The 19283-nt window shown below is 66.9% G+C and overlaps 3 protein-coding genes across 10 annotated transcripts in view; 2 read left to right on the top strand and 1 right to left on the bottom strand.

Moving 5' to 3' along the window:
• SH3GL1 (SH3 domain containing GRB2 like 1, endophilin A2) overlaps positions 1–7843 on the top strand; it is a 31689-nt gene extending 23846 nt beyond the window's left edge. For 2 of the 4 annotated variants that reach the window (XM_075444474.1, XM_075444478.1), the window contains exons 5-10: positions 54–187; positions 1436–1594; positions 2119–2222; positions 3888–4012; positions 4494–4550; positions 6108–7843. In XM_075444474.1, coding sequence (XP_075300589.1) covers positions 54–187; positions 1436–1594; positions 2119–2222; positions 3888–4012; positions 4494–4550; positions 6108–6304 — 776 coding nt within the window. In that variant the 3' untranslated portion in view covers positions 6305–7843. The remainder of the gene's footprint in view (positions 1–53; positions 188–1435; positions 1595–2118; positions 2223–3887; positions 4013–4493; positions 4551–6107) is intronic. The other 2 variants (XM_075444475.1, XM_075444476.1) reach the window with 2 other exon arrangements.
• Positions 7844–8990: 1147 nt separating this feature from the next.
• Positions 8991–13252, bottom strand: MPND (MPN domain containing). Of its 5 annotated transcripts, none has more exons than XM_075444058.1 (12): positions 13192–13252; positions 11626–11852; positions 11266–11496; positions 11028–11190; positions 10871–10955; positions 10694–10790; positions 10494–10566; positions 10333–10409; positions 10083–10251; positions 9744–9833; positions 9425–9517; positions 8991–9314 (listed from the first exon to the last, which is right to left on the bottom strand). In XM_075444058.1, exons 1-12 carry the CDS (start codon positions 13196–13198, stop codon positions 8998–9000), a joined length of 1629 nt encoding a protein of 542 aa, XP_075300173.1. In that variant the 5' UTR covers positions 13199–13252; the 3' UTR covers positions 8991–8997. The 5 variants fall into 5 exon arrangements, with proteins under 5 accessions (XP_075300173.1, XP_075300168.1, XP_075300172.1 ...); XM_075444057.1 differs by lacking the exon at positions 13192–13252 and adding an exon at positions 9929–9999 and having other exon boundaries at positions 9148–9314; positions 11626–12789; XM_075444053.1 differs by lacking the exon at positions 13192–13252 and having other exon boundaries at positions 11626–12792.
• Positions 13253–13467: 215 nt separating this feature from the next.
• Positions 13468–19171, top strand: STAP2 (signal transducing adaptor family member 2). The gene is given in 11 exon segments (XM_075444059.1): positions 13468–13589; positions 13893–13940; positions 14818–14913; positions 15636–15692; positions 15779–15988; positions 16962–17006; positions 18056–18152; positions 18435–18533; positions 18536–18625; positions 18712–18783; positions 19012–19171. Coding segments are annotated over 11 exon segments (966 nt in total). The 5' UTR covers positions 13468–13496; the 3' UTR covers positions 19071–19171.
• The last annotated feature ends 112 nt before the right edge of the window (positions 19172–19283 follow it).

Genomic DNA, 19283 nt, shown 5'->3' on the forward strand with positions numbered 1-19283 from the left:
GCTGGCCCCTTCTCCCTTCTCCCTTCCTCTTCCCTTCCTTTTCTCACTCGAAGGCGATGCGCTTCTTGATGCTGGCGAATCTATGAAGCGGTTGGCTGAAGTGAAGGACTCGCTGGATATTGAAGTCAAACAAAATTTTATTGATCCCCTCCAGAACCTGTGTGACAAAGACCTGAAAGAGATCCAGGTAAACACCTCGATGTTTTTCTCTCCTCATCTCTTCTGTTTCTGGCCTCTCCTGGCTATCAGTGCATGTAACTGCTTGCTCTGTTGTGGTGGGAACCGAGGACTCACATAGGTACCAGGTCTGTTCTCCTGCACTTCGTGTGCTTTCTCTCCCCACGTTCACCAGTATTTCCTCCCTGCTCAGCACCGCTGCTGCGACTGCTCCCGAGCAGCTCATAAGGCTGGATGCAGGTTTGAAAGGTTCTTCATTTACAGTGCGTTATGGAGGATGCTGTGGGAGTACGTCCCGACGCCTTCTGGGCTTGCTGAATGTGGTTCTCTGTGCTGTGACTCCCAGCCGTGTTACGTTGGGGCTGCCTGGCCTTACACCGCCCAGCGTTCCTTCCACCTGTTGGCTCTGTCCTGTTAGTGGCCTGGATCCTACAACACAACTTTCAAGCTATGAGCAAGCTTCCCTCTAGGTCTGTCAGGCAGCACCTCGAGAAGTCTCTTTGGTGTCTCGCTGGGGAGACACGGAGCTTGGCAGCTCCCGTGTGCTACCATGGAGACAAGTCTGTGCGCAGCACGGCCAGGCTTTGTAACAGGATCCATCCCAACCTGTAGTTCACAAGGCAGCTCACTCGAGCGGGTTTTCACTTGCAGTGGTGTCCCAGATGAAACCACCACCAACTACCGTTTCAGTACTTACCTTTACTCCAACTCTGCGGGCTGCCGTAGAGCTAAGTTAGACAGTCCTGCCCTAAGGGGGTGCAGTGCCCGGAGCCTGGATGCCAATTCCTGATCTCCAGAGATCCCTGTTGCTCCAGGGAGGCTGGAAGTAGCGGGCCAACTCTTCATCGTCCCGAAAGGCTTGCATGCGGAGCAGACCCAGGCTGCTCCCTGCAGTGTTTTCCTCCAGCTCTCAGCTCGAAGGGGGTGAAATCACATCGTCATGCCGATTTGCTGCGGGTTGTTACTCAGTAAAAAGCCCCCGCAGCCACAGCAGTCGTCCTTGCCAAACGGAGTTTGGATGGTCCACTCCTCCCGGTCCCCTCGCAGCAGTCCTGCCTTGCAGCTCCCCGTCACCCTGGAGCCTCTCTGCAGTCTGAACAGAGGTGGGAGCTGCAGAAGCGTGCTCTGAGATCAGGTTTCCAAGACGGACGAACTTGGCCTGTAACTAGAGCTGCCTTCCCAGCAGCAGAGCTTGGCTGCTCCCAGTCCCTGGGTTTTCCTTCTTTTCCTTTACTGTTCATAACCATCCTCTTCCCAGCACCATCTCAAGAAGCTGGAAGGCAGACGCTTGGACTTTGACTACAAGAAGAAACGACAGGGCAAAATCCCCGATGAGGAACTTCGACAGGCCATGGAGAAATTTGAAGAGTCCAAGGAAGTAGCGGAGACCAGTATGCACAATCTCCTCGAAACTGATGTGAGTGCACGGGGGAGCGCTGCCGTGTTTCTGTCTGCGCGAGGGTGGGATCTCTCGAGGGACGCAGAAGTTAGACACTGATTTCTGCTCTCATTTTTTGCAAGTGTGGTTTTGCTCTCTGGACACCCAGATCTGAGTGCCCAGCACACAGCTTGGCAGGCCCCTTACTCTATTGCTAGCCGCTCTTCCTGATCCAGCTCTTGCCCAGAGCAGAGGCTGTGGCTTCTACCAGTGCAGGTCTCTTCTCAGCGTGCTGCTGGGGCTGAGTTTGGGTGGGTAACGCGGCTGACTTGGGAAGGAACTGAACAGCTAGTGAAGCCCAGAGAGTGGTAGGAGGAGTCCTCTGTCCTGCTGAGTCTCAGCCAGCACCTGACCTCTGGTGTCTGCAATCCCAAACCTTCTCCTTATCTCCCCGGGGAAGTTGCCCTTCATACACGTTCCCCAGTCTGGTCCTCACATCCAACGAGGGAGTCTCCTGTGAGCTGGGGAGAGCCGTTCATCCCACCTCGGTGTGATTCTTGCAGATTGAGCAGGTGAGCCAGCTCTCAGCCTTGGTGGATGCCCAGCTGGACTACCACAGGCAGGCAGTGCAGATCCTGGACGAGCTTGCGGAGAAACTCAAACGCAGGTGAGTCCCAGGGTGCTGGAGGCACGCTCCGTTTTCACAGCCACGAGCTGTCCCTGCGGTACTTGGCTGTAAATACCCGACTCTCCCTCTAAATCTCTCCCCTGCTGTTAAAGCCGCTTCTTGGAGTCACTGGAGCTTCGATCCAGCCCTTCTCCAGGTTGGAGGGAGCGATGCCAGCTGCACAACCCTCTTTCAGTGACGGGCACGTTCTGAAACGAAGCCTCTGTGCTCGCGCCGTGGGCGACTGCTCTCTGCTGGGCTGAGCCCTGCCCGAACCGGGGTGCGCTGCTCCCGGGGAGCCTGGGGTAGAATCACAGAGTCACAGAATGGTCGGGGTTGGAAGGGACCTCTGTGGGTCTAGATAGTCCAACCCCCTGCTGAAGCAGGGTCACCTACAGCAGGCTTGAGTTTGGCAGGGGTGGGGAAGAGAGGTGAAACCCCCTTCGTGCCGGGGCTCGCAGCTCCTCGCACTGTGGGCGTTGAGCGTGGGAGTGTCCCCAAGCAGGGCCGTTTGGCCAGACCCAGAGTCGGGCTGGATCGTGCTGTTGGAGCAGACGGCTCAGATGTCATGAGCTGGCCATGCCTGTCACCCTGTGTCACCTGGGTCTGCCTAGCCTGGAGTCTCTGTGCCATTAGCTTTGGTTGTGGCTAAGGAGGGTACCTGCACGTTGGCTGTGGCTGTGGCCTGGAAAGGTCCGTGCCAAGGGCTCCCAGTTGCTCTGAAGACCGGGAAGTGAATGCAGCGTGGTGGGGCTGATGTGATGGCCACGGGGCAGTGGAGGAGCACCTACAGCACCTTGAAGGCAGGCACCCTCTGCCAGAGCCCGCGTTTTCCATCTCTCCCTTCTCTTCCCGGGGCAGTCTCCGGGGAGACCCTGCCGCAGATGTGACGCTGCCGCGCGTGTTCTGGGGTTTTGAGCCACGTGAGTTGGTGAAAGGCAGATGGGTGACGGGCATGCAGGAGCCGGGAGAGCCACAGAGCTGCCTGGTCTTGCTGCTCTCCCTGTCCCTCCTCGAGTGCTTGACCTCCTCAGCTGCCCCGGGCCACGTGCCGTTGCTGCTGGGGGTGCCAAGAAACACAGAGGTGCTGTCGAAATACCGAGCAAGCTGGTTCGCGTGACTGCCATGACTTGCACGGTCGTTCTTCCTGCTGCTCTGTCACACCTGAGCAAGCATCTCCGCAGCCCCTGGCCAAGGAAGGAGAGGTGGCTTCGTTACGTCTGGGGCTTCCCTGCGGAGCCGGGAGATGCCTTCTTCAGCCTGGCGCAAGGTGGCTTGGACAGAGCCAGGGCAGCGTCTCCGCTTCTGGGGGCGGTTTGGCGATGCTGCTCTTTCCTCCTAAAAGAAACTGCTGAGTGGGTGCACTTGGTTGGAGTTCGGAGGAGCTGGGAGGATCCTGCCAAGCCTGAGCTTCCAGGCTGCAGCGCGAGTGTCCTCTGCTGGCCTGAAGTGCCCGAGACACCTCCGCAGCAAAGCCTGAGGGCCAGGGCCCAAACCCTGGACGAGATCCAGCTTCACAACCCCCAGCACAGAGGGCTGTGCAGATCCTTGTCTGCAAACCCGTGCGCTCCCCTGCCTGGCCACCGAGGAGAATAAATACCACGTTGATCTCACTGTATTCTCTTTCATATTTCATTTTATCCACGTTTCTTTTCCTCCTTCCAGAATGAGGGAGGCCTCCTCACGTCCCAAGAGGGAGTACAAGCCCAAACCCAGGGAGACATACGACTTCGGAGAGACTGACCAGTCTAACGGGGGGTTCTCTTGCAATCCTACCCCCAAAGTCTCGGGTAAGATGTCCCGTGTGTGTGTGTGTGTGTGTGTGTGCACGCACAAGTGCCTCCGGAGCAGCGTCCTGAGGATGGAGGGGAACTACTCTGCCTGGAAACGATGTTTCTGGGACGCTGGATGTGCCTGAGCGAGCCGGTGGCTCTGAAAAATGCCAGAAATGCCTCTAGACTCGGGCTGTTTTCTCTTGGGGCCCAGCAGCTTTCATTATATTGGCTTTGGGGACATCCCAGCAGGGTCTCCAGCCCGGGCTGCTCACCTGTAGTGCCCAGTCAGTGGCGGACAGGGAAAATGAAGCATCTCTCACTCCCTCCCTGTCCTCCATCATGCTGCATTCGTCCCTCCCTGGTCCCGGCGAGGCAGGCGGGTTTCTAACACAGCATGTGGGCCGTGCTGTTCCTCCTAACAGATCCTCCCTTCGAGCCCTGCCTCTCCCTCTCTCCAGTTCACGTTGTTTTAAGCATGTCTCTTTTTGTTTGGAAGCAGCTTCCTCCTCTTTCCGATCCGACAAGCCGTCCCGGGCCTCCGTCAGGAGTATCCGTGAGTTTCCTCCCTCCGCACTGCATGATGTGTGACCATCTCTCCCCATCCCTCCTCGCTCCTCCTTCCGTGACGCTGCTGCTTGGAGCCGCTTAATACCTCCGCGCTGAGCCTGGCCAGCCGAACGCCTGAGCTGAGCTGAGCCTCGAGCTAAGCCCCAAATTAAACCAGCCACGCTAGATTGGCATTGATGCCCTCAAAGCTGGGGCCTTTGCTCACCCGGAGGAGCTGTAGCAGCTGTCATCATGCAGGCACGGCCCGCTTGAGGCCACAGGCATCAGATGGTCTTCCACGAGGTATCAGACAACTCGAGGGTTACCCCGTTCTCGTCGCAAGCACCCCACTCCTGCTCGTGCTGCCCCCCCCGTACCCCACTGCTGGAGGCTGGGGGAGCAGGTAGACCCTCGGCGTGCCTGCGGTCCCACCGGGCAGCGAGGAGCCACGAGTGGGTTGTGACCGTGGGGTCTGCAGGTCGGCGTTCTGCTGAAGGGTCCCGTTGGGGTCCCTTTGCGGTCTCGTGGGGGTCCCGAGGCCAGGCTGGGGCTGGGGCTTGGAGCTGTCATGGAGGGGAGAGCTCGTGCTGGTGAGCAGCGGGGCAGGAGGGCTTGAGGAGTCTGCTGTGGGGGAAGTGCTGTGGTGGTGGGACCAGCGGGGTGTTTCGGGAAGCTGTCTGGAAAACGTGAACCTGCTTGGCTGCCGCTTTCGGTGTTTTCCGCATTCTCTTCTGATGCCGGGTCCTCTCTCGCTGCGGGTGTTCAGCAGACCGGACGAGCTGGCTGCCGTTGGTGCCGTTCCCCTGCGCTGGCCGCAGAGCTCTAGCGCAGAGGGAGGGGAGCGGGGCCGAGCGCCTGCCCACCCCGAAACCTTCGTGCAAAGGCAGCACAGGCAGCACTTTCCCTGCTGTAAAAAAAAAAACCCTTTGCAGTCAAAAGGTCTGATGGAGCTGAGATGTGGGAAGGAGACTCTGGCTTTCTCCCCATTTTTGAGGGACGCATCGCCGAGCTGCTGTTTGGTTTGAAGCCCTGTGCCCGGGGAGGCGGTCGCAGTCCTCTCCCTCACGCTCGGGGTCACCCCTGGGGTCCTCCTCCGCCGCGGACTGATGGCCAACCCCATCATCGAGGAGCTCCACCGCGGCTCCTCGCGCCTCGGCAGGGAGAACGTGGCTTCCATAACCTGGTTTAGGCCGGGGTTTAGCTGAGCGCGGGGGAAGTGCGGGCAGGAGCGGGCAGCACGGGCGCTGGGGCTGGGCGCCTGCTTCGGGAGAAGCCCGCGAAGGACGTGGTCGGAGCAAGATGGCAGAGGAGCTAGGGAGCGAGCAGCCAGGGAGGAATTTAAACTGGGTGAATGGTTTACTGTCGTGGGGGCAAAGCGAAGGGCCGGCTGCTCCCGGGCAGAGCAGCGCCGGGCTGTGGAACCAGCCGATGCTCCCGCGCCGCGTCCGGACCCGGCGTCCGCCAGCGCGAGCGGCAGGGATCCCCGGCGTCGGCAGAGCCCGGGGCTTGAGGGAGGGGGTGTGCAGGGGGTCCGGCTCACCTCTCCCCCCGCCTCTCCCCGCAGCCCCCCTGGACCAGCCCTGCTGCAAGGCTCTTTACGACTTCGAACCCGAGAATGACGGCGAGCTGGGCTTCAAGGAAGGCGACATCATCACCCTGACCAACCAGATCGACGAAAACTGGTACGAGGGCATGATCAACGGCCAGTCGGGCTTCTTCCCCCTCAACTACGTGGAAGTGCTGGTTCCGCTACCTCAGTGAAACGGCGTCGCTCCCGTCCCTGCTCCGCTCGCACGGGGCCGAGCTTCCATTCCGCCTCCATCCTGACACGCGGGGCCCTCTGCTCGCTGCGTCACCTCGGGGCGAGATTGCCACCAGGGAACAAGCCAGAAGGGTCGAACGGCCCCCCCACCCTCCTGTGAATTTGGTTATTTTAATTTTTTTTTGTTGTTCTTTGGGGTTTTTTTTTTGTCCTTCTGGTGCTTGAACTTCGGTACTTTGCGCGCCCTGCCAGGTCCCCCCCCCCGCCCCGGCTGAACGATTGTCCCAGGCCTCTCCCTGTCCAGTTTTTGTCTTTTCCTTTGGGTCAAGCGTCCGGATGAGCCAGGATGCGTCCGTCACGCTGGGCATCAGCGCGGGGAGCAAAGCTTCACCGAGGGGCAACCCCTTTGCCCCCCACCCCTCGAACACTACCCCTCTCCCCACGGATGCCCACCCCTGTGCCGACGCGGGACCCCGGCTCTCCCCGCTCCCGGGGGCTCGGCGGGGGGGATGCCCTGGCACAGCAACACTACGACACCCATCAAACACTACGCCAGCCCCGCGGCGCGGGCGCTGAGCCCTGCCTGGGGTGCTGAGCCCTACCTGGGGCTCTGCGCCGTCCCTCAGGGGTGTCCCCCACCTGCTGCCAGCCCTCTGCCCCCTCCTGCAGAGCTCCAGAGGGGTGGCAGCTCCCTTCTGCCCTTTGGTTTGAAGTATTTTAGGCCAAGTTGCTTCTGGACTTTGGGCTTTTCCAGCTACAAACTCCACCGAGGCGCTCGGCGCTGGGGGTGATTTGATGGGCCACAGCCCGGGGTCTACCCACCGCGGGGCAGAGCAGCTCCCGGCTCCTCTCCCCCATCCCGGGGGAGCCTTCGGCACCCCGTGCCTTACCTGCGCCCCCCACTTCTGCCCCTCTCTGGGGGGAGCAGCATGCCCCTCTGCCGCGGGGTCTGGGGGGAGCAGGTACCGTACGTCCCTTAGCCCCGAGCCTCGCCGCGTGTTCCCCGTCGCGGGGGTCAGGATGGGGCCCGGTGGCGCTCGCTCCAAATCTCGCTCGACTCCGTGGTTTTCCTTGCTAGAAAAGTGGTCTCTTCCCCGCCGGCCTCGGCCGAGCCCCAGCTCCGCGCGGGGCCCGTGCTGCGTCCCGTCCCGTCCCTGCTGCTCCCGGCTCCCGTTCCAGCCGCGCAGCCCCTCCCTGATGGTTCTATCCGTGCATGTCGATGTCTGTCCGATCCCCGCCGCCCTGACCAGTGAGCCGGGCGCGGGGGGCACGGGGCAGCCCCCCTCGCTCCCAGCAGCGCGGGGAGCCCAAGGGACCGGTGTCCTCGGGGCCCTCGCCCCTGTCCCCTCCCCGGCGGGGACACGGCCGTGGCCCGGGAACGCTGGCTCCTGCTCAGGTGGATTGAAACGCGTTTTGTCAGCTGGGACAACTTGCTAGACCTTATTTTGTAATGGTTTCTCCTGGTTTTTAGGGGAAAAAGACCCATGAATCTCGACTTGTATCTCTGAATGAAAGTATTAAATGTTTTCTTCTTTCTACCGGCCGCGTCCTCTCTGTGAGCGCGCACAGGGCTGGGCTCTGCTGGGGGGGGGGGGCTGGAGAACAGGGCTGATCGGGGAGCTGGGGCTGCTCAGGCTGGAGGAGAGGAGGCCGAGGGGGGACCTCATCGCTCTCGACAGCTCCCTGACAGGAGGGGGGAGTGAGGGGGGGTTGGGCTCTTCTCCCAGGTAATTAGAGATAGGACGAGAGGCAACGGCCTCAAGTTGCGTCAGGGGAGGTTTAGATTGGATATTGGGAAAAATGTCTTCACTGAAAGAGTGGTCAGACATTGGGACAGGCTGCCCAGGGCAGCGGGGGAGTCCCCATCCGTGGAGGGGTTCAAAAACCGTGTGGATGTGGCACTTGGGGACATGGTTTAGCAGGCATGGGGGTGATGGGGTGATGGTTCACAGAATCACAGAATGATCGGGGGTGGAAGGGCCCTCTGTGGGTCACCCAGCCCAACCCCCTGCCCAAGCAGGGTCACCCAGAGCAGGCTGCACAGCACCGCGTCCAGGCAGGGCTGGAATATCTCCAGAGAAGGAGACTCCACAGCCTCCCTGGGCAGCCTGGGCCAGGGCTCCGTCACCCTCAGAGGGAAGAAGTTCTTCCTCGGGTTCAGCTGGAGCTTCCTCTGCTCCAGTTTGTGCCCATTGCCCCTTGTCCTGTCGCTGGGCACCACTGAACAGAGTCTGGCCCCATCCTCCTGACCCCCACCCTGCAGATATTTAGAGGCATTTCTAAGGTCCCCTCGCAGCCTTCTCTTCTCCAGGCTGAACAAGCCCAGCTCCCTCAGCCTTTCCTCGTAGGAGAGATGCTCCAGGCCCCTCACCATCCTCATAGCCCTGCGCTGGACTCTCTCCAGTAGCTCCTCATCTCTCTTGAACTGGGGAGCCCAGAACTGGACACAGTACTCCAGATGGGGCTTCACCAGGGCAGTGTTGGACTTGATGGTCTTCGAGGTCTTTTCCAACCGATGATTCTATGATTCTGTGACCGCGGTGGGATGGAGGATGTTCCCCCAATTCAGCCCCCCCGGACCAGGCAGCTGGATGGCGCCTGCAGCGTGCGAGGCCGCCGGCACCGTCCCTCACCGCGGCACCAGCAAGATGTCCCCAAGCTGGTGGAGCCGCAGGAACTGCTCTTTAATCAGCTACCGCTTCCACACACAACGACCGCCGAGACTCCCATCGCCACCCTCCCCTCCTCGCCGCCCCGAGGCCGGCGGGGTGCCGGGACCCCCCATCCGGGCGAGCTCCCGGGAGCAGCGGGCGATGCGATGGCCCCGCGCCGGGGCCGGCTGAGCCCCTCGGGCTGGGGGGCTGCCGAGCCGAGGGCCCTGGGAGGGCACCTGGTCCGAGTCGAAGGGGGGCTCCCGGCCCCTCAGCTGCTCAGCTGGAGGAGGCTGCAGATCTGCTCCAGGACGTGGGTGAAGCTCTGGTCTTTGGGGGTGCGGGAGGCCAGGGAGCCCTGAGACGGGGATGCAGCCCGGGTCATTGACCCAGCGGGGTGGCCGGAGCTGAGACCCCCGGCTAAAGCCCCCTCCCCACCCAGCCCGGTAGGGGAAGCCCCCTCCTCACCTTCAGCTTGTCCAGGTAGGTCTGATCCTGACTCCACAGCTCCTGGAACTTCACCAGGTCGGGGGCTCCCTTGTAGAACTCCACCAGCAGCGTCTGGGGAGGGGGGAGAGGGGCTGCAGGCACCAGGGCTGCCCCGGGGTGGGGGCTGTGGCCCCCCCTGCCCCTGCGGCACCGAGACCTCGGCCGCGCAGTGGGGATGGAGCAGAGATTGTCACCGTCACCGGGGCGAATGGCAGGACGGGGGCCCAGCCAGCCCCAGAGGAGTTGTCCTTGCTGGGGTGGAGGGGGGTGGTTTTGGGGGCCCCCAGCCCACGCTCACCATCTCCTGCAGCACGTCGTTGGTGAGGAAGCCGTCCTGGATGTAGGCCACCTCCACATCCATGGGGATGCCGTAGTCGTTGGGCCGTTGCTGGAGGACGGCAATGGGCTCACCCCACGGCGCTGGGGCCACCCCCACCCCAAATATCCCCCCCCACCCCAACACCGGGGATGGCGACCACTGACCTCCGGCGGCGGCATCACCCAGAAGGGCGCGATTTTGGACTCCACGCCGGGGTTGCCGGGATAGTAGGGTCCTAAATGGGTGGGTGGGGGGTACAGGTGGGGATGACACGAGGGGGTGACGGCAGCCCGGGGACGACGGGGACGGGGGTCCTACCGCAGATGAGGGCCAGGCAGGGCTGGAAGCCGTTGCCGCTGCCCTGCAGCTTGAGCTGGTAATCCATCTGCGCGTCGATGTCGTGCAGCGAGGGCAGCGCGGGGCCGAAGGGGTGGCTGTGGTACCAGCCCACCAGCGACAGCCCCCGCACCAGCAGGCTCTGGCAGATCTGCGACGGGACAACGCCGTGGGGACGGGTCCCCCGAGACCCCCAGAACCCCCCCACGCCCACCCCCAGGGGGTTTCTTACCTCCTCCTCCACGGCGCCCGCGGCTTCGGCATCGCCCAAGCGGGTCCGGCACGGGAAGGCTCGCAGCACCGTCAGCACTGGGGGGGAGGGGGGGGGGCACGGGGTGGGCGGCTCCGCTGGGAGCTTGGGGGGCACCCACACCCCCCCCCGCCGCTACCTACGCTGCGTGTTGGTGTCCCACCGCCCACCCAGGTAGCCCACCACTTCGCTCCGTGTCAGGTGGCTGTGGAAATCCTAAAGGAAAAGGTTAAAATCGATAGTTTGGCCTCAAAATGACGCTGGGGATAACCCCCCCCCCTCACTGTGGGTGTCCCCCTGGAGATGTCCCAGCTTGTCCCCCCCCCCCGGGGAGGGGACGCACCAGGAGCAGGAGGACGTTGCTGGAAATGGCCACGTTGAAGGGCTGGAACTTGTTGATGGCAGCGAAGGACGTCACCTCCACCAGGGTCTGGGGGCTCCTGGAAAAGCCGCAGCCCCGCTGCCACCACCCCCCCACCCCCCCCGCACCCGTGGGGCCGGGGTCCCCGCCGCACCCTACCTGGCCGAGTCACGGGTGCCCAGGGTGCCGTAGCGGACGGGCACCCGGGGTTTGCTCTCCAGCCTTTTCCCCGGGAGGCCGTGATCTGCCAAGCACGACGCCCCGTCACCACTGCCGGGCTGCCCGGGGGTCCCCAGGACCCCCCCTGCCGCCTTACCCGTCCCCGCCGGCTCTGCCGGGCTCTTGCACTGCTGCTTCTTGCTCTTCTCCTCTGGTTTTTTGGCAGCCACCGGCTCCGGCACGGGCGCCCGACCCTCCCTCGTCGCCTCCTCCTCGTCCTCCTCGGGCATCTCCTCCTCCTCGCCCTCGCTGGCCAGGCTCTGCGGGCAGCACAGCGCTGGCACCCGCGCCGGGGAGGACGCCCAAGGGTGCCGGAGCCGGGGGTCCCGACCCACCTCCTCGGCGGGCGGCGCGTTGGGCTGGTGCTGGCGCAGCCAGGCGGCTTTGTACTGGTCCAGCTTCTGGCCCTTGTAGCGGACGGACGCCCAGCCGCACCCCGACTTCTTGGCGGGGTTCACCAGGCGCTTGCAGTGGGTGGCCCAGGCGCTGGGCGAGCTGAAGACCTGGCCCGTCTCCTGCCAGGTGATGCTCCCGTCCGCCCCCAGGTCCCCCACGAACTTCTTGCCCTGGGGAGTAAAGGGGTGAGCTGGGGAGGCACCCCCCGGTCCCCCATCCCCCCAGTCCCCCAACCCCCCGGTCCCCCGTCTCCCCGGTCCCCCGTCCCCGTCCCCCCGTTGTCTGTCCCCTGGGCTCACCAGGTAGTAGATGGAGAGGACGCCGCGGGCCGGCTCGAGGAGGCCATCGCGGAGGAGGACGCGGAGGGTGATGCCACGGCGGGTGAGCACGGCCCCCCGCGTGCCCCCCGCCGCCTTCGCCCCGCTCCCGGCCTCCGGTTCGGCCTCCGCCTCGTCCAGCCCCGGCTCCAGCTCGTCCTCGTCCTCCTCCAGGCACTCGTCCCCGCCAGGGGAGGCGGCCGCCAGCGCTGCAGGGGGGGGACACACGGCACCTGGGGTCCTCCACCCATGGGTGGCCCCCCCGGGAGCAGCCTTGGGTCCCCCCCACTGTGTCTGGCTGCAGTGGGGGCACTGGGACAGGGATGCACAGGAACACGGGGACGCGGGGACACAAGTGCTCAGGGACACAGGAAGGGGGGACACAAGGACACGGGGGGGGTGGACACAGGGAGATGAGGGGACAGGGACAGAGGGATGGGGAGAGGGGACCCAGGGCCAGGATGGGGGACACTGACAGGGGGAGATGCGGGGGTGTGAGGACACAGGGACGTGGTGAGAGCAGACTGGGGGACATGGGGACACAGGGCCGTGGGGACATGGCTGGGGGACACAGGGACGCTGGGACACAAGGACATGGCTGGGGGACATGGGGACATGGCTAGGGGACACGGGGACACAGCTGGGGGACAGGGGGATGCGGGGATGGGACTGGGGGACACGGGGATGTGGGGACACAAGGACATGGCTGGGGGACACAGGGACATGGCTGGGGGACATGGGGACATGGGGCTATGGGGACACAGGTGGGGGATGGCGGGACATGGCTGGGGGACACGGTGGCGCGGGGCCACGGGGACATGGCTGGGGGACGGTGGGACATGGGGATGCGGGGATGGGACTGGCAGACACGGGGACATGGCTGGGGGACATGGGGATGTGGGAACACGATGACATAGCCGTGGCTTGTGGGGCCATGGGGACATGGCTGGGGGACACAGGGACATGGGGACACGGCTGGGGGCATGGGGATGTGGGAACACGATGACATGCCTGGGGGACATGGGGACACGGGGCCGTGGGGACATGGCTGGGGGATGGGGGGACATGGGGACATGGCTGGGGGACACGTGGACGCGGGGATGGGACTGGGGGACGCGGGGACACGGAGCTGTGGGGACAGGGCTGGGGAACGGGGGGACACGGGGACATGGCGGGACCGTGGGGACACGGCGGGGGGACGTGGCGGGGGTCGCGGTGGCGCGGGGCCGCAGCTCCCCGTCCCGGCAGGTCCCTGGAGGGGCCGGGGGGGGGGCCTGGCCCCGGGGGGGGGGCGGCAGCGCAGCCCCCGGCCCGTCAGGCCCCGCCCCGCGGGTGCCCCCGGCTGGCCCCGCCCCGCCCGCGCCCGTCCCCGCGCCCGCGCGCGCGCCGAGGCTCCCCCGCGTGAGCGCGCGCAGGTGCACACACACGCGCGCACGGGGCGGGCGGGCTGTGCACGCAGGGGCGCGCGCGCGCGTGTCCCCGGCCGGTGCGCGCGCGCGTCCCCGCGGCCGGCGCGCGTCCCCGCGCGCGCGCCCGCCCGCCCGGTACCTGCCATGCTCCGCTCGCGCCGCTCCCGCCGCGCCCGGTGCGCGCGGCGGCGGCGCCACGTGATGGGGCGGCCCCGCGCGCCCCGCCCCGCCCGGGGGGGGGGGGACACACACGGGGACACCGGCACCGGGGGGGGGGGAGGCGACAGCTCCGCCCCGGGGGGGGGACGCGCCCTGGCTCCCCCCCCCCCCCCGCCGCACCGGGTGCGCGCCCGGCCGGGGACACCCCCCCCGCACCGCCCCCCCCCCCCCGGTGCCCTTCGCCCCGGCCCGGCCCGGCGGCTCCTGCGGCGGCGGCGGGCGGAGATGGCCCGGCCGGTGCCCCCGCCCCGCCGGGACCGACCCCGGCCCCGGCCCGGCTACGAGGGCTTCGTGGAGAAGCGGGGACCACGGGAGCAGGTGGGCCGGCACCCCCGGACCGAACCCCGGCACCCCCTCACCGAGCCCCGGCACCCCGGGAACACCCCGAGACCGACCCCCGGCACCCGTTCGCCACCCCCGCGTCCCGGTACCGACTCCTGGGACCGACCCCCGCGTCCCGGGAACCCCCCGGGCACCTCCTTACCGACCCCGGCACCCCCTCACCGACCCCCGCGTCTCGGGACCGACCCCCGGCACCCCGGGACCCCCTCGGGACCGACCCCCAGGACCTGCTGGCACTGACCCCCCCGCGGAGCGACCCCCCAGTTCCCTCCGCTGCAGGTGCCGGGGCTGACGCTCGCCTTCTACGGGGGGCCCCGGGACTGCGAGGTACGGGGGGGCCTCCGGGCGGGACCCCCAGGACCTGGACTCCCGGTGGGAACCGCCGAGGCTGGAGACCCCCCTGGACTGGGACCCCCCCCAGATGGGACCCCCGGGTGGGATGGCCAAGACTGGAGAAACCGCTGGACTGGGAGCCCCCCCGTGACTGGGACCCCCCGTGACTGGGACCCCCCGAGGCTGGACACCCCCCTAGACTGGAACCCCCCCTCCCAAGTTGGGACCCTCGGGGCTGGGAACCCCTCAGGGTGGGACCCCTGTGACCCCCTGGATCTGTGACCCCCTCTAGGCTGGGACCCCAGAGACACCCCTGAGCCGGGACTCCCCCCCAGGGTGGGACCCCCAGCACAAGAAACCTTTGGGTGGGATCGGGTGGGTTCTACCAGACTGAGAACCCTGAGACCCCCTGGGGCTGGGACCCCCAAGGTGGGACCCCGGGATTGGGACCCTCCCTCTAGGCTGGGACTGCTGGGACCCCTGGGTCAGGACCCCCTCAGGGTGAGACCCCCAGGCTGGGACCCCCTCAGGGTGAGACCCCCAGGCTGGGACCCCTGAGACCCCCTGGGCCAGGACCCCCCCAGGGTGAACTCCCCCAGGGTGGGACCCTCAGGCTGGGACCCTTCCCCAGGCTGGGACCCCTGAGACCCCCTGGGCCACACCCCCCGGGTGGGCACCCTCAGGCCGGGACCCCTGGGACTGGGACCCCCAAGGTGGGACCCCCTGGGGGGCGGTCCCCCAGGCTGGGACCCCCCATGGAGGTGAGGGTGGGAGCCCAGCCTGGGGAGGGGGTCCCGGGGGGGGCTAAGGCCTGGCACACTCATGTCTGCGGTGGAGGTGGGCGGGGGGTCCCACGCTGGGGTGCCCCCAGCCCCTGGAGGTGCTGGACCCGGGCGAGCTGGTGGGCGTGCGGGCCGAGGGCGGGGGTCTCGTCCTCCGGCTGCGGGGACAGGAGGTGACGCTGAAGGTGAGGGGCACCCCGGGGGGGGCACCGGGCAGCGGAGGGACACGGGGGGCTGGAGGGGGGGGGGCTGGAGGGGACCCCGTGTCCTGGGTGGGGTGTTGGGGGACAGAGGGGTCTGGGGGGACTGGGGACAGGGCGGGAGGGTGTGGGTGCAGGCAGGGGTCACGGTTGGGGATTTGGGGGTCTGGAGGGGGACAAGGTTTGGGGGTTTGGGGGGGCACAGGGGCAGGAGGGGGAGGCACAATGGCCGTGACTGGGGAGCACGGGGGGCAGGACTTGGGGGTCCCGAGGGGACAGGATTTGGGGGTGGGGGTCAGGGTGGCACTGGGGGGCACAGGGAACAGGATTTGGGGGTCCAGAGGGGACAGGATTTGGGGGCTGGGGGGACAGGGTGGCACGGGGGGGCACAGGGGACAGGATTTGGGGACTGGGCTCAGGAGGGCAATGGGGGGGACAGAGGACAGGATTTGAGGGTCCAGAGTGACAGAATTTGGGGGCTGGGGGTCAGGGTGGCACTGGGGGGCACAGGGGACGGGACTTGGGGACAGGGGGGCTCTGAGGGGCACAGGGTTCAGGATTCAGGGGTACAGGGGGTGCAGAAGCAGAGGGCTGGGGTTATGGGATGGGGAGGGGGGCACAAGGGACAGGGCGTGGGGTCGCAGGGGGGTGCAGGGGAGAGGCCACCCCCATGTGTGTGTGTGTCCCCCCCCCAATATCACGGGCAGGCGGAGAGCTGGGAGGCGCAGGAGATGTGGCGGGGATTCATCCTGACCATGGCGGAGGTGGGCACGGGCGCTGGCCCCGGGGGGAGGTCTCAGGCAGGGGAGTCCCAGTGGTGGTGACCCCTCCATGTGTGTGTCCCCCCCAGATGAAGGTCCCCACCGACCTGGCACTGCTGCCCGGCCGCATCTTCCAGCTCTCAGAGGCCTTGCGTGAGGAGCAGGACCGCAGGGCCACCCAGGGGTCCCCCGCCACCCTGGGGTCACCCACAACCCAGGGGTCACCCACCACCCAGGTGTCCCCTGCCACCCAGGGGTCCCCCGCCACCCCCAGCCCCCCCCAAGGCACCGCCACCCCTGTGAGTCGGGTGGGTCTGGGGGGGTCTCCATCCTCCCTGGGGTGCGCTGGGGAGCGGGGTGGGTTGGGTGGCCCAACGGGGGTGACGGGGTGGGGGTCCCCGTGCAAGGAATGTCCCCTGGGCAGGGGTCCCCAAGCAAGGGACGTCCCCAGGACATGGTTCTCCACGCAAGAGGTGTCCCCAGGGTGCAGGTCCCCGTGAGAGGGGTGGCCCTGGGATGAGGGTCCCTGTGGAAGGGATGTCCCCTGGGCAGGGGGCCCCACGCGAGAGGTCCCCCCAGGGTGCGGGTCCCTGTACGAGGGGTATCTGTGGGATGTGGGTCCCACGAGTGGTGTCCCCTCAGGACGAGGGTCCCTACACAAGGGGTGGCCCCAGGGTGAGGGTCCCTGTGGGCTGCAGGTCCCCGTGCGAGGGGTGACCCCAGGCAAGGGGTGTCCCTTGGGCTGGGGTCCCTGGGTGAGGGGTGTCCCTGGGGCTGGGGTCCCTGTGCAAGGAGTGTCTCCGGGGCGTGGGTCCTGGTGCGAGGGGGGTCCCCGGGGCTGGAGTCCCTGGGCAAGGGGGGTCTCTGGGCAAGGGGTGGCCCCAGGGCTGGGGTCCCCATGCGAGGGGTCCCTGGTGCTGGGGTCCCCGTCCGAGGGGTGTCCCTGGGGCTGGGGTCCCCAAGTGAGGGGTGTCCTCGGGGCGTGGGTCCTGGTGCAAGGGGTGGCCCCAGGGCTGGGGTCCCCATGCGAGGGGTCCCTGGCGCTGGGGTCCCCGTCCGAGGGGTGTCCCTGGGGCTGGGGTCCCTGGGAAAGGGGGGTCCCCGTGTGAGGGCGGTCCCTAGGGCTGGGGTCCCCATGCAAGGGGTGGCCCCAGGGCTGGGGTCCCCATGCGAGGGGTGTCCCCGGGGCTGGGGTCTCTGTGCGAGGGGGGTCCCTGGGGCTGGGGTCCCTGTGCGAGGGGCGGCCGCCCCCCTGACGCAGCCCCCCGGCAGGTGAACCGCGTGGACCAGGGCTACGTCATCGACGTGGACACACAGGTGAGTGATGGGGGACAGAGACCCCCGCGCACACACCCAGGGGCACCCATCTGAGCCCCCACCATGGGCCCCACAAGGGATGGGGACCCCCGGGGCTGGAATTGAAGGGATTGGGACCCCCCAGCAGCTCAGACACTTGGGGCCTGGGACCCACAGGGACTGGCACCCGTGGGGTCTGACAACCCTGACGCTGGGCACCCCAGGGAGCTGGGACCCCCCCCAATGCAAGGAACCCTGGGAAGTGGGACCCCCAAAGAGCTTGGACTCAAGGGACTGGGATCCCCAAGGGAATGGGACCCCCAAAGGGCAGGGACTCAAGGAACTGGGGCCCCTCAGGACTGGGACCCCCAAGGTGCTGGGACCCCCAAAGGGCCGATACCCAAGGGACTGGGACCCCTAAGGGCTGGGATACCCAAGGATCTGGACCCCCTAAGGCTGAGATCCCTGGGAACTGGGACCCCCTAAGCAACAAGGACCCCCTAAGGGGCTGGGGCCCAAGGCAAGGGACCACAAAACTGACAGGGACCCCCTAAGGGGCTGGGACCCAAGGGAATGGACCCCAAAACTGACAGGGACCCCCCAAGGGACCCAAGACCCCTAAGGGCTGGGACACCCAAGGATCTGGACCCCCTAAGGCTAACTAGGAACTGGGACCCCCTAAGCAACAGGGACCCCCTAAGGGGCTGGGACCCAAGGGAAGGGACCCCAAAACTGACAGGGACCCCCCAAGGGACTCAAGACCCCTAAGGGCTGGGACACCCAACGATCTGGACCCCCTAAGGCCAAGATCCCTGCGAACTGGGACCCCCCCCTAAGCAACAGGGACCCCCTAAGGGCCTGGGACCCAAGGGAAGGGACCCCAAAACTGACAGGGACTCCCCCAAGGGGCTGGGACCTAAAAAACCAGTACCCCTAAGAGACTGGGATACCCCAAAGGGCTGGGACCCAAGGGGCTGGGACCCCTCCAGGGCCTAGGAGAGGTGGGAAGGGACTGGGAGACTACGGTGGGGTCCCCGAGTGACCCCCCCGCGTGTGTGTCCCCCCCCCAGCATCGCTGCTCCTCGCTGGCCGAGGTTGTGGGGTACTTCGTGGAGAGCAGCAAGGGCAGCCTGCAGCCCCCGCACCGGGAGTACAGCCCGCGCCTCGGTGGGCTGGGGGGGTCTGGGGGGGCTCAGGGGGGTCGGGGGGGGGCTGGCAGGATGGTGTCGGGGGTGTTGGGAGCGATTCTGGGTGGTGGGGGGCATCTGGGAGGTCTCGGGGGGTTGCTGGAGAGTTGCCTTGGGGTGCTGTGGGGTGGTCTTGGGGGGGGGGGGGGCAGAGGTGCTGGGGTGCCGCAGGCTGGCACTGGAGGCCTGGGGGGGGGGTTAGGGGTGTGATAGGCAGGCAGAGGGTCTTTGACCCCCCCCCCCCGCCCCCGCTCTGCTCCAGAGTTCGTGGAGATGGATGGTGAGAACGGGGAGCAGACCCAGCGGGGGTGCGAGCCCCCCCCAGCCGCCCCCGCTGCCATCCCCCGGGCGCCGAAGCCATCCCGCGCCCCGCGCTGCAGCCCCCGGGGGGGCCCGGAAGACCCCCCCTATTCAGGGCCACCCCGCAGGAGGAGACCTACATGAACGAGCAGGGTGAGGCTGGCTGGGCTTGGGGAAACTGAGGCAGGGAGGGGGCACACACACCCCCCCCCCATGCTGACGCCCACCCTTCTCCACAGGCGAGCGAGACCCCCGGAGCTCGGCACCCCGTCCTGCCCCCCGCCGTGCCCTGCTGCCGCCCCACGACCGCGGTGAGGGGGGGTCCGCGTGCCTGCATCCCACTGCTGGGGGTGGGGGGCACTGGGGGGGGCAGAACCCAGATGCCTGGGTCCCATCACCGGCTCTGGGGGGGCAATGGGGACGAGGGGTGGAGCAGAGTGGTCCCTCTGGGGTGGGGGGCAAGGGAGGGGGCCCGGGCTCCTGGGTCCTGTGCCAGGCGGTCACCCCCCCCCCCCCCACGTCACCCCCCCATGGCACAGTCATGGCCGAGGAGCTCGCCAAGAAGCTGCAGCTGCACCGAGCGCTCACCAAGGACTGACGGGTGCCAGCGTGGGGGGGGCTGACCCCCCCTTTGTGCCAGGAACCAGCTGGGACAGCGGTGCCCCCCCCAGCAAAGCTACCCCCCCCAGTCCCCCCGGGGTCCGGGCACCCCCCTGGTGCTGGGTGGCCCTGGGGAGGGGGGGTGCGGCCAGCGACAGACCCCAAACCCACAGATTTGGGGGGCATCGCCCTGGGTGCCCTCCTGAATAAA

The sequence above is a fragment of the Opisthocomus hoazin genome, chromosome 27 (genome assembly GCF_030867145.1).
Source record: "Opisthocomus hoazin isolate bOpiHoa1 chromosome 27, bOpiHoa1.hap1, whole genome shotgun sequence".
Lineage (NCBI taxonomy): Eukaryota > Metazoa > Chordata > Aves > Opisthocomiformes > Opisthocomidae > Opisthocomus > Opisthocomus hoazin.

Coding starts and splice junctions, on each gene's coding strand:
- MPND (XM_075444053.1), bottom strand. CDS start 12,381: ATGTCCCCCAGCCATGTCCCTGTGTCCCCCAGCCATGTCCTTGTGTCC. Junction 11,497..11,625: donor TCCTCTCCATCTACTACCTG/GTGAGCCCAGGG, acceptor TTTACTCCCCAG/GGCAAGAAGTTCGTGGGGGA. Junction 10,410..10,493: donor GTGGGACACCAACACGCAGC/GTAGGTAGCGGC, acceptor CCTCCCCCCCAG/TGCTGACGGTGCTGCGAGCC.